We start from the raw sequence: 15,935 nt of genomic DNA, 5'->3' as shown, positions 1-15,935 counted from the left end.
AATGGCCAAATGAAAAAGCTTTGACATACTGTTTGTGGTAAACTATTTTTCTATATACTGCATCTGATATTTATCCACCATAGTTTTATGATTAATAAAATTCCGCTTCCATTTCCAGTGTAATATGTGACCTCTAAACTAACACTACGACCACCTACGAACAAATCCCAAGTCCATTCCATCTATAATGGAGTATTGTGTTCTCAGTGATTTGTAAGCCAAGTTACATCCTCGTGAACCACAGATCACTTGTATGCAGCAAGTTTGTACCAAGTTTGGAAGCTATCCCCTGTCCATACTATAAGGAATATCTTTATGAGCATCAGGGGGTCCGACTATTGAGACTATTCTTCTCAGGATCAACTGTATAGTTGATCCTGAGAATTATTTTCTCTTTTGGGACCATGGGGAAAAACAGCTTAAAAATGATGTATACATTCCTTTATCTTTTTGTGAGACATTGGATTTTTTGGTAGAGAGGAGATCTGGTTGAGAAATTGAGGACGACATTTATGAAAGTTGCCAGGTTAACATAAAATGAGACTTTTTAGGTGTTATATCAAGAAGTGCTCGAAATTTCCAGTAAAAAAATGCTATTGATGGCTTCATTGATGTTTTGATGTTGGATTATTGTACTTCCAGTAGAAGAACTTCTTATACATTCGTATTTGTGAATTATATGACCAGCGCAGAGGCTTTTTGTTACAGAAGCAGTGATCCTTTACATTGCATGTGATAATCCATATCTGCGGTATTATATTTATGTATTCTTTACATGGTTTAGTCTGTACCATGGGATGATAATGAATGTTTTGTTATATCGTCTAGTAGACACGATTCCCGTGGTCCCGGTTGGAAGCTCTGCCTTTTAGGGTCATGACAATCCCATAGTGTCGGTAGTGTGTGTTTATTATCTATGAATTCCTATGGCTTCTGTTGTCGGTTTCTGGGACTTGTTAGCGTTTTCAGACATTGCAATGAGACAAGCGCTGTACATCTCTTGTGAGCTCTGGTTTTCCACTGACGTGATATTCCTTACCTAGTCCTATGCTACATCCTTGCAGATGAGAAGAACACAACATGCCTGACTTCAGATAGCTAATAATAGGTTTATCTAACCTCTCAGCTAGAAGGGTCTGGGTGAGGACTTCCTTCCTAAAGGAATCCCACATATATACAATAACATCTGGAGGAAACAGGATCTTTCCCATGATTGCCATCCTTGGGATTTTAAGGGAAATGGATCATTGGTCCTAGTGATATGTCTAAACGCAAAGTTACATTCTTCTCTGGCCTCGTTTTGCAGTGGTGACATCACAACTATAGCACAAGTTACCACTGCAGGCAATCACTGGGCTGAGTGGCTCATGCAGTCCAGTGATTGGCTGCCGTGGTCACTTGTACTGTAGATGTGATGCAACCTATCAGCACAAGTAAATATGTACTAAACATATCCTATAACCAATCATCTGTTTACCTGAAAATCCCAAGGACAGCAATCATGAAATTGCCTATTGCAGTAACGAAAAGCCATCCATGCACATTTGGGAATAAAAGTTCAGCATTATTGGGGAAGTGTGCAGCAATTGTATGTGGTCTCTTTCAGATACCGTAGTATTTTGGATTTTGTCTATTGTTGCAGGATACTATATTGTGGTGTTATCTGGCATTTACATTGCCAGTATTACTAAGGACAGTATGGCAGTAACAGAGTATGAGAGTCTGTAAGCTTTGTACTGTAAAGTGTTTTGGGGCATTGAATGGCTGTATTATAAATTCCACACATGGAAGTATTATTCTACATTAGATTTCAGTAATTTAATTTTTTTTGTATACATAAATTTGTATACATACATATATATTGTCACGCAACGTGAAGGAAAGGCTAAGTTCAACACGAAGGGATGAGGAAAAGGGAACCAAACACTAGGGAAGGTGGGGAGTTGGGACCCCTAGACAGATCTAATGTCACCCTGTCTGCCCTATCGTCCCTATATAGGTTCCGCACCTGTCCCCAAGCAGGATACCTAATCCCTGCCTGACCCAGACGATAAGCCCTGCATTGGGAAGGACAGGATGCTCACTAGTCAATCCCCACTACCTCTAAAGACAACTGGGATAGAAAAATGAAACAAGGGGAACACTTAGCTTGAGTAGACTCAGAGAGAAACACCAACGTCCTCCAAACTCCAAAGAGGACGATAGCCAACTGCTACAGCTCCAAGCCTCATGAGGGAAATGCAAATGGAAATATCACCCACAACTCCCAACAGCAAGTTGGGCATTATAAACACCCAGATCAAGGTGTGACCATTAGAGCCTGGGGAGGACCAGGCAGGAGTCTGCAAAGCAAGCTGCTGAGACCTTCTGCAGACTGATGCAGTGCAACGGTCTGCAGCCTCTGACACATCTGTGACATATATATACAGTATATGTGTGTGTATACAGTGCTAAGCATACATGAGTATTCCCCAACAAATTTGTCAGAAAAACTTTCATTTCCTTTCATAGTCAACATTTTCAATGGGTTACCATACAACAAAGTACTCCCACAAAGGTGGGCCATTGATTAGAAACAAGATTTGTTATATTGCAAATCCAGAAGAGTGATATAAAGCAAACTGTTCACTATAGAAGGACGTTACTTAGCTAAGAAAACCCATCATTTCATACTGTCAGCAATGGCACCACAAAGAAGAGACATGTCACAAGACTTGAAAAATAAAATAATTTATTTACACAAGAAAGATGAAGGCTACAAGAAGACCAGCAAAGCATTACTTATCACTCAAAATACTGTAGCAAAATTGATACTAAAGTTTAACAAAGATGGACCTGTAACCATCTTACAGAGACATCCATGCTAAGCACGGAATCGACATGAAAATTCACTGCAGTTAGATATAGAAGTACGAGAAAGCCACATCGGGGTGCTGTTTTCACTCTGTACCCTTGGTAAACATGTCATTTTTCCAAAATGACAATGATCCAAAATACACATTTAAGGCCACTGTTGCATTTCTGAAGAAGAACAGCGTCAAAGTGATTCAGTGGCCAAGTGTTTCCTGATTTGAACCACCTATGGCAAATTCTGAAGAGACACGTTGAGCATCACTCTCCATCCAGCATCCAGGCTCTAAAACAAGTAGTTCTTGAAGAATAGAAAAAAGGTCAATGTCACAATATGTTGACAAGTTGTTCATTCCATGCCTAGATGACTTGGTGCTGTCCTTAAAAATCATGAGAGTCATGCAAAATTCTAGATATAGTAGGTTTTGATGTGGAGTGTATTCATTTTTGCATGAACAATTTGAGTAAATCTGAACATGAAACTTATATTATGAACTTTACTTTCAGGTTATGGGTTAAAAAAAATGTTCAATGAAACTCAGTCTTATCAAAATTTTGTGAATGGATCTTGGGTGCAATTAGAATCTTACTTTCCGAAGGGAGCACACACACTTATGCTGAGCAGTTCGTAGATATGTATATACAGTATATATTACTAGACAGTCAGAGGTCAACACTATCTTTTTCAGCCCGGTTCCTAACTTACGTGGCCAATGTAAGATTTCTGGCACAGTCAATTGCATTGTATCATGCGTCCAACCTCAATGCTGCAGGGCAGATCGGGTTGTTCTTTTTGTCAGTCCGATTCCTAATAATGTAAGCAATTAGTGACGATACAATGGAGCGGCCGATAATACCTGTTTGCCTGCTATACAATTACTGGAGAAATGATTTATTTCCTACTGTTTCCTTAGCTAATTACGTATTATCTGAATTGTTTACGAGAGTGTAATTACAATATTGATTACAACCTGCGACATAAATGTTCTGATCTATTCTGTTTTACAGGAAATGACCTATTTCTGGTCGCAGTCCATGAGTTGGGTCACGCATTAGGATTAGAGCACTCCAATGACCCCACTGCAATCATGGCTCCTTTTTACCAGTACATGGAAACCGACAACTTCAAGCTACCTACTGACGATTTACAGGGAATTCAGAAAATATATGGTAAGACCGGATTCTGTTCTCTATATATCGTAGCTACATTGTCTAGAAGCAGATGCGTATGATCACACGCTTGAAGCAATATTGAGACGAAGGAGTGGAAGCCTCATGAAATTGTTGATGGCAGTTATTGTTGTGATTTTTCTTTATACTTTATGGACCTTAATTTTTGAATAGCCCATTGATAGTAAAGTTAATCCATTTGGGTTGGGCTAAAATGTGACCCTTGATTCCTACATAGAGCCGTGTATCAAGGCTGAACCATGGGGTAGATACAAACACGGCACAGCTGTACTGGTGCTACCTTTCCCTTTATATATTTTATCCAGTTACAAACATCTAATAAACTGATTAAATTCCAAAAATCAATCTTCTACCCATAGAAGGAACATGGATCACAGGTATATATAAATCTGATACATGCTGTACAGTAGAATGTCATTAACATTTAACTGTCATTTAAAAAAAAATGACATGTCATAGAAACATGTCAGGAGTTTTGTTTGTGAGGTTCCTGGTATGTTTTGACCCCCATCAAAGAAACTAAGGAACAGAAGGGTTCATCTGAGCGTTGCTGTCATCCAAGTCAGAAGATGGAACAAACAAATAGAATGTGGGGTATCTGCCATATCAAAAAACATTGCTCCTCACCCACACCCCAGTGTCTGATACATCTGTGACATGTCAAAGGTTTTTCTAAAATAATAAAAGAATAATAACTTCTCATAATGCATGTCAATAAAGTATTGCAACGTTCAATTAAAGTCCAGAAGAGGTTGCAAATTGCATCATAACCACTGGTGATTCAGACATGGATACATATAGCAAACAGGTGTTATCAGATAGCAACCCATAGCTATTATTACATCGTTTGTCCAGTTCAACATGAAAAATTTGGTGAAAGGTTCTCTTTAGTGCCAAAAGCACTTGGGTAGTCTTATATCATCTAAAATTTACAGCAGTTAGGACTCATTCAGACGCCCATGTTGCACGAACGTGTTCTGTCTGTTCACAGATAGAACACGTACCGATTATAGTCTGTGTTACTATTCACATGTCTATGTTCTTTCATGGACCATGGATCTGTGCAAAAGTCATGGAGACAAGTCAATTTTTTACAGTAACACAGATAAAAAGGCCAATACAAGTATATGGGTCCGTGAAAAACATGTACAGCCCACAGATGACATCAATGTGCTGTCCGTATTTAATACTGCAGTATAGGAGAAGCTTTGTCGTTTATTTCTTTACTAGATGGAGGCCCGGTGCTATCGCATCGGGATGGCGGTAATGTCATGATGAGGGCAGGCTTTGCTCACCCACCTATCCACTCTCTCTTTCCCCATATGCTGACTTCTCCCATCTGTGCTCTCTTCTTTCACCTGTCTACCCCATGTGCTATCCCCCTTGTCTGCTGTTTCTCTACTTCCTGTGATGTGTTCTCCTCATGTGCTGTCCCGTTTGAGCTGTCTCCCCCTGTGCTCTGTCTCTCTCACCCCTGTGCGCTTTCTCTCTCCCCATCTGCTTTCTTCTCCTCTTATGTCATCTCTTCTTTGACCTGTGTACCCCATGTGCTCTCCCCCTTGTCTGCAGAGATAGCGGCGGTCAAATTAAAACTGCACATACGTTCCTCCTGTACAAAGATGGCAGTGGTCAGTGAATCATTCGGCTGTTCCCGGCGGCGGCGTGTTCGCGATGGTGTTACGCTGGTGGTACTGCACAAGAGGCTGCATACGGCGTATACAGTGTGTGTGTGTGTGGTGCGTATGGCGTATACAGTGTGTGTGTGTGTGTGTGTGTGTGGTGTGACGGTGTTCCGCTGGTGGTACCGCGCAAGAGGCTGGTACCACCAGCAGTTTCCATATTGAGACACCTATTACTTGGGTGTCCCAATATGGAGGTCGGTGAACTTCCGCCGCTTGGAATTCTGGGATCCGGACACATCTGGACGGAACAGGATGTCAATACATTACAAGGTAAATATATATATTAAGATCCATCTCTGAAAAACACTGATGACAATGGTGGTAAAAATGGACACCTGGATCAAACACTGAAAACACCGATGGTAAAAACGAGCACCCGGATCAAACACTGAAGACATTGATGGTAAAAACTGACACCCGGATCAAACACTGATGACACTTATGGTAAAAAGGACACATTATTTCTACACTGATGACATTAGTGGTAAAAACGGACACAAGGACAGTACACTGGTGACACAATGATCCAAAGCACTGATGACATCGATACCATTTTTTGACATACGTACTTAAAGGTGGACGTGTGAAGGAGGTTTAACAATGCAGGTTTGGGCACATCTAAAAAAACTATAATATGTGACTATTGATTAGTTTTGTATGGAAATACTCCTTAGGAATATTGATGAAGTTGATTGAGGTGATAAAGTCACAATTTTGTCACCAAAGGCTCGTATTCTTACACATTTTCCTTGGGCTTTCTACAAATGTAGCAGGATCCAAGAAGTATTGTTTCTCCTTGTGGAGAGTGACATGTTAAGCATGCCGAGATGAGGACATTTAAAGCCACCTTGCTCCTCTGGGAAATATGTAAATTGTCTCTTCAGAGAGGAAGAGGACTAGAACTCTAGTGCCACCTATTGGAAGTAGCGATCGTAACAGTCAATGTCGAAAAATGTAGCAGAAATAGCTAGTGGATTTGCTGCATTGTGTATGATTTTATGCAGCATCATAACAAATGCGGTCGCCGAGGTTGTAACTGGGACCGTGCGGGTGAGGGGTCTGCAGTCGCCAGCACAAACAACTGGATATGCTTCCGCAGATGTACAGGGGTTGGACAAAATAATGGAAACACCTGGAAACATCAACAAAAGTTAGTTTAATATGGTGTAGGTCCACTTTTTGCGGCGATTACAGCCTCAATTCTCCGAGGTATGGATTCATACAAGGTGTGAATTGTTTCCAAAGGAATTTTAGCCCATTCTGCAGTTAATACACCCTCCAGTTCTTTGAGCGACGATGGCGGCGGAAATCGACGTCTAACTTGAATCTCTAAAATCGACCATAAATGCTCAATAATGTTGAGGTCTGGGGATTGTGGGGGTCAGATGAGATGCTCAACTTCATTAGAATGTTCCTCGTGCCATGCTTTAACGAATCTAGCTGTATGAATTGGTGCATTATCATCCTGAAAGATGGCGTTCCCCTCCGGGAACAGTGCTTGAACCATTGGATGCACTTGGTCTCCTAAAATGCCTAAATAATCTCGGCTGTTAATTCTTCCATGGCGGATCTCCATGAAATAGCACCCCAGATCATCACAGAACCTCCGCCCTGTTTTACGGTTGGGAGAAGGCAGTCCGGATGGAATGCTTCTTTCGGCTGTCTCCAAACGTACACTCGGCAATAGGGTAAATGATGATTCGTCTGAGAATATCACATGTTTCCACTGCTCCAGCGACCAATTCTGGAGGTTTCTACACCACTCTAAATGCTTGGAAACATTTGTCATTGAGAGCAGCGGTTTTCTAATTGCAGCTCTTCCATGGAATCCAGATTTGTGCAGCTCCCGATGAACAGTTTTCGTGGAAACTGGGTTCTGTAGGTGTTCATGGAGCTCAGCAGTGATCTTCAGAGCCATGGTCTTGCGATTCTCTCTCACAATTTGCTTTAGAGTCCGATGGTCTCACTCAGTCAACTTTGACTTTCGGCCGGACCTGTGCTTTGCTGCGGACGTTTTTCCTTCTCTTTCAAACGCAGTCATTACTTTGGAGACAGTACCTCTTGACACGCCAAGCATTCGGGCACTTTCTGTTACACTAGCGCCTGCCATACGAGCACCAACAATTTGGCCTCTTTGAAAATCCGAGAGGTCTGCCATTGGTATCAGGTTCTCATCAATGTACTTACAATTATGCAAAACAAACAGTTAATTTACATACACATATCACATAACACAAATAATCAACTACAAAACATTACCATATGTCACGGTTTGCATGTTTATCACATGTTCAAAGATTATGATGCCAAAACGTTAGGAGTTTCCATTATTTTGTCCAACCCCTGTATATTCAGCTGAAGTGTATGGCGGTGCAGAGACCGTCCAGGTCTGTGTGCTGGGGTCTGTGTGCTGCAATATATGCTGCCGGCCAATCAGAGGCCAGCAGCTTACGTTATTGTGAACGTGACTAGGGGACGCATGGCAGTGACATCATGTGCTACCGTTGCTTGCACGTTGAAGTCCGGTGCCATCTTCAGAAGAGGATGCCGCGTGGCAGGGGAGCGAAGGGAAGGAGAGAAGAAGAATTTTTTTTCTATGCATTAAAGAACAGCGACAGAATGGGCGACATACTGTATACTAGGATGGGGAATATATATATATATATATATATATATATATATATATATATATATATATATATATATATATATATCAGGATAGGGGGATATATAAACCAGGATAAGAGACATACATACCAGGATGTGGGACAGCTTGGGGATATATTTATTCTAGGATTGGGGATATAAATACCAGGATGGGGGATATGCAGCTCTGGCAAAAATTAAGAGACCACAGCAAAATGTTCAGTTTGACTGATTTTTCCCCTTTATAGGTATATTTTTGAGTAAAATGTAAATTGTTCTTTTATTCTATAAACGTCTAACAACATGTCTCCAAATTTCCAAGCAATAAATTTTGTATTTTATTTCTGACAAAGAAAAATGGTCAAAATAAAAAAACGCAGTGCTTTCAGACCTCAAATAATGCAAAGAGAACAAGTTCATAATCATTTAGAAACAACAATAGTAATGTTTTAACTCAGAAAGAGTTCAGAAATCAATATTTTGTGGAATAACCATGATTTTTAATCACAGCTTTCATGCGTCTTGGCATGCTTTCCACCGGTCTTTCACACTGCTTCTGGCGCAAAAATGTAAGCAGTTCTTCTTTGTTTGATGGCTAGTGACTATCCATCATCCTCTTGATTACATTCCAGAGGTTTTCAATGGGGTTCAGGTCTGGAGATTGGGCTGCCCATGACAGGGTTTTGATGTGGTGTTCTCTTAATTTTTGCCACAGCTGTGTATACCAGGATAAGGGACATATATTCCAGTATGGGGGAAATTTATACCTGGAAGGAGGATCTATGTACCAGAATGGGGCCCAGGATAAGGGATATGTATGAGTATATACCAGGATTTGGCCCAGGATAAGGGATATACAGTATATCAGAAAAGTGAGTACACACCTCACATTTTTGTGAATATTTTAGTATACCTTTTCATGGGACAACACTGAAGATCTGACACTTTGATACAATGTAATGTACTCAGTGAACAGCTTGTATAACAGTGTACATTTATTGTGCCCTCTAAATAACTCAATATACAGCCATTAATGTCTAAACTGCTGGCAACAAAAGTTCACTCCTAAGTGAAAATGCCCATATTTTGCCCAAATTGTCAATATTTTGTGTGGCCACCATTATTTTCAAGCATTGCGTTAATTTTCTGGGGAATGAAGTTCCCTAAACCTTCACAGGTTGCCACTAGAATAGTTTTCCATAATGATATTGTGGAGCTGGTGGATGTTAGAGAGCTTACGCTCCTCCACCTTCTGTTTGAGGATGCCCCACAGATACTGTTTAGGTATGGAGACATGCTTGGCCAGTCCAGCATCTTTGCCCTCAGTTTCTTTAGCAAGGCAGTGGTCGTCTTGGAGGTGTGACTGGAGTCGTTATCATGTTGGAATACTGCCCTGCGGCCCAGTTTCTGAAGAGAGAAGAATATGCTCTGCTTCAGTATGTCACAGGACATGTTAGCATTCATGATTCCCTCAATGAACTGTAGCCACCCATAGCTACTCGTGCAGCCCCAAACCATGACACTCCCACCGCCATACTTGACTCACTCGTCTTTGTACTCCTTACCTGTTGCCGCCACACACGCTTGACACCATCTGAGCCAAATAAGTTGATCTTGGTCTCATCAGACAACAGGACATGGTTCCAACAAGCCATGTTCTTAGTCTGCTTGTCTTCATCATAGTGTTTGCGAGCTTTCTTGTGCATCATCTTCCTTCTGGGACAACAGTCATGCAGACCAACTTGAGGTAGTGTGCGGCGTGTGGTCGGAGCACTGAGAGACTGGGGCAGCACTCATATGTCTATTTTGGAAAGACAACCTCTGGATATGACGCTGAACATGTGCACTCAATTGTTGTGAATTTGGATTCTGGGCTCCCCCGGTGGCTACTGGTGGAATTGAACTGGTGTCTTCATCTTCTCTGTTCACCTGTTCCCATCAAGATGTGGGAGTCGCTATATAACCTTGCTGCTTTGTTAGTTGCTTGCCGGTCAACAATGTTATCAGAAGCCTCTCTGTGCTTGTTCCTGCTCCTAGACAACTACTAGATAAGTTGGACTCTTGTCCATGTTTGTTTTTGCATTTTTGTTCCAGTTCACAGCTGTAGTTTCGTTACTGTGTCTGGAAAGCTCTTGTGAACAGGAATTGCCACTCTGGTGTTATGAGTTAATGCCAGAGTTTTAAAGTAATTTCTGGATGGTGTTTTGATAGGGTTTTCAGCTGACCATGAAAGTGTTCTTTCTGTCTTCTGCTATGTAGTAAGTGGACCTCAAATTTGCTAAACCTATTTTCATACTACGTTTTGTTATTTCATCTTTATTCACCGCCAATACATGTGGGGGGCCTCTGTCTCCTTTCGGGGTATTTCTCTAGAGGTGAGCTAGGACTAATATTTTCCTCTGCTAGCATTATTTAGTCCTCCGGCTGGTGCTGGGCATCTAGAATCAACGTAGGCATGCTACCCGGCCACTGCTAGTTGTGTGTTAGGTTTAGTTCATGGTCAGCTCAGTTCCCATCTTCCAAGAGCTAGTTCCTATATATGCTGATGCTATGTTCTCTTGCCATTGAGATCATGACAGTTTGACCGGCCCACAAAGTGTTAATTGTTTGGGCTGAAGCAGGAGATAGAGAAGTGTTTAAGGGAAATTTTTTTTTTTTTTTTTCCCTTCAGAGTTTTGCTGCCTAGCCCTTAATTGCTGTCTAGCTGCTTCTTACCTCCTCTTAACCCTTGAATGGCTCTGTGTCCACCTGTTTGTAATGGATCTTCAGAGTGTAACTGCAGGTTTGAATAATCTCGCCACGAAGGTACAAAATTTGCAAGATTTTGTTTGTTATGCACCTGTATCTGAGCCGAGAATTCCTTTGCCGGAATTTTTCTCGGGGAATAGATCTGGGTTTCAGAATTTTCGAAATAATTGCAAATTATTTTTGTCCCTGAAATCTCGCTCTGCCGGAGACCCTGCACAGCAGGTCAGGATTGTGATTTCCTTGCTCCGGGGCGACCCTCAAGACTGGGCTTTTTCATTGACACCAGGGGATCCTGCGTTGCTCAATGTGGATGCGTTTTTTCTGGCCTTGGGGTTGCTTTATGACGAACCTCATTTGGAGCTTCAGGCAGAAAAAACTTTGATGTCCCTATCTCAGGGGCAAGATGAAGCGGAAATTTACTGCCAAAGATTCCGTAAATGGTCCGTGCTTACTCAGTGGAATGAGTGCGCCCTGGCGGCGACTTTCAGAGAGGGTCTCTCTGATGCCATTAAGGATGTTATGGTGGGGTTCCCTGTGCCTGCGGGTCTGAATGAGTCCATGACAATGGCTATTCAGATCGATAGGCGTTTGCGGGAGCGCAAACCAGTGCACCATCTGGCGGTGTCCACTGAGAAGTCGCCTGAGAGTATGCAGTGTGATAGAATTCTGTCCCGAAGCGAGCGGCAGAATTTTAGACGGAAAAATGGGTTGTGTTTCTATTGTGGTGATTCTACTCATGTTATATCAGCATGCTCTAAACGCACTAAAAAGCTTGGTAAATCTGTTTCCATTTGCACCTCACCGTCTAAGTTTATTCTATCTGTGACCCTGATTTGCTCTTTGTCATCTATTACCACGGACGCCTATGTCGACTCTGGCGCCGCTTTGAGTCTTATGGATTGGTCCTTTGCCAAACGCTGTGGGTATGATTTAGAGCCTTTGGAGACTCCTATTCCTCTGAAGGGGATTGACTCCACCCCATTGGCTAATAATAAACCACAATACTGGACACAAGTAACTATGCGTACTAATCCGGATCACCAGGAGATTATTCGCTTTCTGGTGCTGTATAATCTACATGATGATTTGGTGCTAGGATTGCCTTGGCTGCAATCTCACAACCCAGTCCTCGACTGGAGAGCTATGTCTGTGTTGAGCTGGGGATGTAAGGGGGCTCATGGGGATGTACCTGTGGTTTCCATTTCATCATCTATTCCCTCTGAAATTCCTGAGTTCCTGTCTGACTATCGTGACGTCTTTGAAGAATCCAAGCTTGGTTCGTTACCTCCGCACCGAGAGTGCGATTGTGCCATAGATTTAATCCCGGGTAGTAAATACCCAAAGGGTCGTTTATTTAATCTGTCTGTGCCTGAACATGCTGCTATGCGAGAATATATAAAGGAGTCCTTGGAAAAGGGACATATTCGTCCATCGTCATCTCCCTTAGGAGCCGGTTTTTTCTTTGTGTCAAAAAAAGACGGCTCTTTGAGACCATGTATTGATTATCGGCTTTTGAATAAAATCACTGTTAAATATCAATACCCATTGCCGTTGCTGACTGATTTGTTTGCTCGCATAAAGGGGGCCAAGTGGTTCTCTAAGATTGACCTTCGTGGGGCGTATAATTTGGTGCGAATCAGGCAGGGGGATGAGTGGAAAACCGCATTTAATACGCCCGAGGGCCACTTTGAGTATTTAGTGATGCCTTTTGGTCTTTCAAATGCTCCGTCAGTTTTCCAGTCCTTTATGCATGATATTTTTCGCGATTATTTGGATAAATTTATGATTGTGTATCTGGATGATATTCTGATTTTTTCGGATGACTGGGACTCTCATGTCCAGCAAGTCAGGAGGGTTTTTCAGGTTTTGCGGTCTAATTCTTTGTGTGTGAAGGGTTCTAAGTGTGTTTTTGGGGTACAGAGGATTTCCTTTTTGGGATATATTTTTTCCCCCTCTTCCATTGAAATGGATCCTGTCAAGGTTCAAGCTATTTGTGATTGGACGCAGCCCTCTTCTCTTAAGAGTCTTCAGAAATTTTTGGGCTTTGCTAACTTTTATCGTCGATTTATTGCTGGTTTTTCGGATATTGCTAAGCCATTGACCGATTTGACTAAGAAGGGTGCTGATGTTGCTGATTGGTCCCCTGATGCTGTGGAGGCCTTTCGGGAGCTTAAGCGCCGTTTTTCCTCTGCCCCTGTGTTGCGTCTGCCTGATGTTGCTCTACCTTTTCAGGTTGAGGTCGACGCTTCTGAGATCGGAGCTGGGGCAGTGTTGTCGCAGAAAAGTTCTGACTGCTCCGTGATGAGGCCTTGTGCCTTCTTTTCCCGTAAATTTTCGCCCGCTGAGCGGAATTATGATGTTGGGAATCGGGAGCTTTTGGCCATGAAGTGGGCTTTTGAGGAGTGGCGCCATTGGCTTGAGGGGGCCAGACATCAGGTGGTGGTATTGACGGACCACAAAAATTTGATTTATCTTGAGACCGCCAGGCGCCTGAATCCTAGACAGGCGCGCTGGTCATTATTTTTCTCTCGGTTTAATTTTGTGGTGTCATACCTACCGGGTTCTAAGAATGTTAAGGCGGATGCCCTTTCTAGGAGTTTTGAGCCTGACTCGCCTGGTAACTCTGAGCCCACAGGTATCCTTAAGGATGGAGTGGTATTGTCTGCCGTTTCTCCAGACCTGCGGCGGGCCTTGCAGGAGTTTCAGGCGGATAGACCTGATCGTTGCCCACCTGGTAGACTGTTTGTTCCTGATGATTGGACCAGTAGAGTAATCTCTGAGGTTCATTCTTCTGCGTTGGCAGGTCATCCTGGCATTTTTGGTACCAGGGATTTGGTGGCAAGGTCCTTCTGGTGGCCTTCCCTGTCACGAGATGTGCGAGGCTTTGTGCAGTCTTGTGACGTTTGTGCTCGGGCTAAGCCTTGTTGTTCTCGGGCTAGTGGATTATTGTTGCCCTTGCCTATTCCTAAGAGGCCTTGGACGCACATCTCGATGGATTTTATTTCAGATCTGCCTGTTTCTCAGAAGATGTCTGTCATCTGGGTGGTGTGTGACCGTTTCTCTAAGATGGTCCATTTGGTTCCTCTGCCCAAGTTGCCTTCTTCTTCCGAGTTGGTTCCTCTGTTTTTTCAAAATGTTGTTCGTTTGCATGGTATTCCTGAGAATATCGTTTCTGACAGAGGGACTCAATTCGTGTCTAGATTTTGGCGGGCATTCTGTGCTAGGATGGGCATAGATTTATCTTTTTCGTCCGCTTTCCATCCTCAGACGAATGGCCAGACCGAGCGGATTAATCAGACCCTGGAGACATATCTGAGGTGTTTTGTGTCTGCTGACCAGGATGATTGGGTTGCTTTTTTGCCATTGGCGGAGTTCGCTCTCAATAATCGGGCCAGCTCTGCCACTTTGGTGTCCCCGTTTTTCTGTAATTCGGGGTTTCATCCTCGATTTTCCTTTGGTCAGGTGGAATCTTCGGATTGTCCTGGAGTGGATGCTGTGGTGGAGAGATTGCATCAGATCTGGGGGCAGGTGGTGGACAATTTGAGGTTGTCCCAGGAGAAGACTCAGCTTTTTGCCAACCGCCACCGTCGTGTTGGTCCTCGGCTTTGTGTTGGGGATTTGGTGTGGTTGTCTTCTCGTTTTGTCCCTATGAGGGTCTCTTCTCCTAAGTTTAAGCCTCGGTTCATCGGCCCGTATAAGATATTGGAGATTCTTAACCCTGTTTCCTTCCGTTTGGACCTCCCAGCATCCTTTTCTATTCATAACGTTTTTCATCGGTCATTGTTGCGCAGGTATGAGGTACCGGTTGTGCCTTCCGTTGAGCCTCCTGCTCCGGTGTTGGTTGAGGGTGAGTTGGAGTACGTTGTGGAGAAAATCTTAGACTCTCGTGTTTCCAGACGGAGACTCCAGTATCTGGTCAAGTGGAAGGGATACGGCCAGGAGGATAATTCTTGGGTGAATGCATCGGATGTTCATGCCTCTGATCTGGTTCGTGCCTTTCATAGGGCCCATCCTGATCGCCCTGGTGGTTCTGGTGAGGGTTCGGTGCCCCCTCCTTGAGGGGGGGGTACTGTTGTGAATTTGGATTCTGGGCTCCCCCGGTGGCTACTGGTGGAATTGAACTGGTGTCTTCATCTTCTCTGTTCACCTGTTCCCATCAAGATGTGGGAGTCGCTATATAACCTTGCTGCTTTGTTAGTTGCTTGCCGGTCAACAATGTTATCAGAAGCCTCTCTGTGCTTGTTCCTGCTCCTAGACAACTACTAGATAAGTTGGACTCTTGTCCATGTTTGTTTTTGCATTTTTGTTCCAGTTCACAGCTGTAGTTTCGTTACTGTGTCTGGAAAGCTCTTGTGAACAGGAATTGCCACTCTGGTGTTATGAGTTAATGCCAGAGTTTTAAAGTAATTTCTGGATGGTGTTTTGATAGGGTTTTCAGCTGACCATGAAAGTGTTCTTTCTGTCTTCTGCTATGTAGTAAGTGGACCTCAAATTTGCTAAACCTATTTTCATACTACGTTTTGTTATTTCATCTTTATTCACCGCCAATACATGTGGGGGGCCTCTGTCTCCTTTCGGGGTATTTCTCTAGAGGTGAGCTAGGACTAATATTTTCCTCTGCTAGCATTATTTAGTCCTCCGGCTGGTGCTGGGCATCTAGAATCAACGTAGGCATGCTACCCGGCCACTGCTAGTTGTGTGTTAGGTTTAGTTCATGGTCAGCTCAGTTCCCATCTTCCAAGAGCTAGTTCCTATATATGCTGATGCTATGTTCTCTTGCCATTGAGATCATGACACTCAATGTCTTTGGTCAAGCAT

General features: G+C 43.0%; 1 protein-coding gene across 2 annotated transcripts in view; it reads left to right on the top strand.

Annotated features, from left to right (window-relative positions):
• MMP16 (matrix metallopeptidase 16) overlaps positions 1 to 15,935 on the top strand; it is a 234,055-nt gene that overhangs the window by 171,530 nt on the left and 46,590 nt on the right. For both annotated transcript variants that reach the window (XM_077270784.1, XM_077270783.1), the window contains one exon: positions 3,859 to 4,020. In XM_077270784.1, coding sequence (XP_077126899.1) covers positions 3,859 to 4,020 — 162 coding nt within the window. The remainder of the gene's footprint in view (positions 1 to 3,858; positions 4,021 to 15,935) is intronic.

The sequence above is a fragment of the Ranitomeya variabilis genome, chromosome 6, assembly GCF_051348905.1.
Source record: "Ranitomeya variabilis isolate aRanVar5 chromosome 6, aRanVar5.hap1, whole genome shotgun sequence".
NCBI lineage: Eukaryota > Metazoa > Chordata > Amphibia > Anura > Dendrobatidae > Ranitomeya > Ranitomeya variabilis.
Note: the sequence above shows the minus strand (reverse complement) of the source record. Positions and strands in the feature narration are given on the sequence as shown.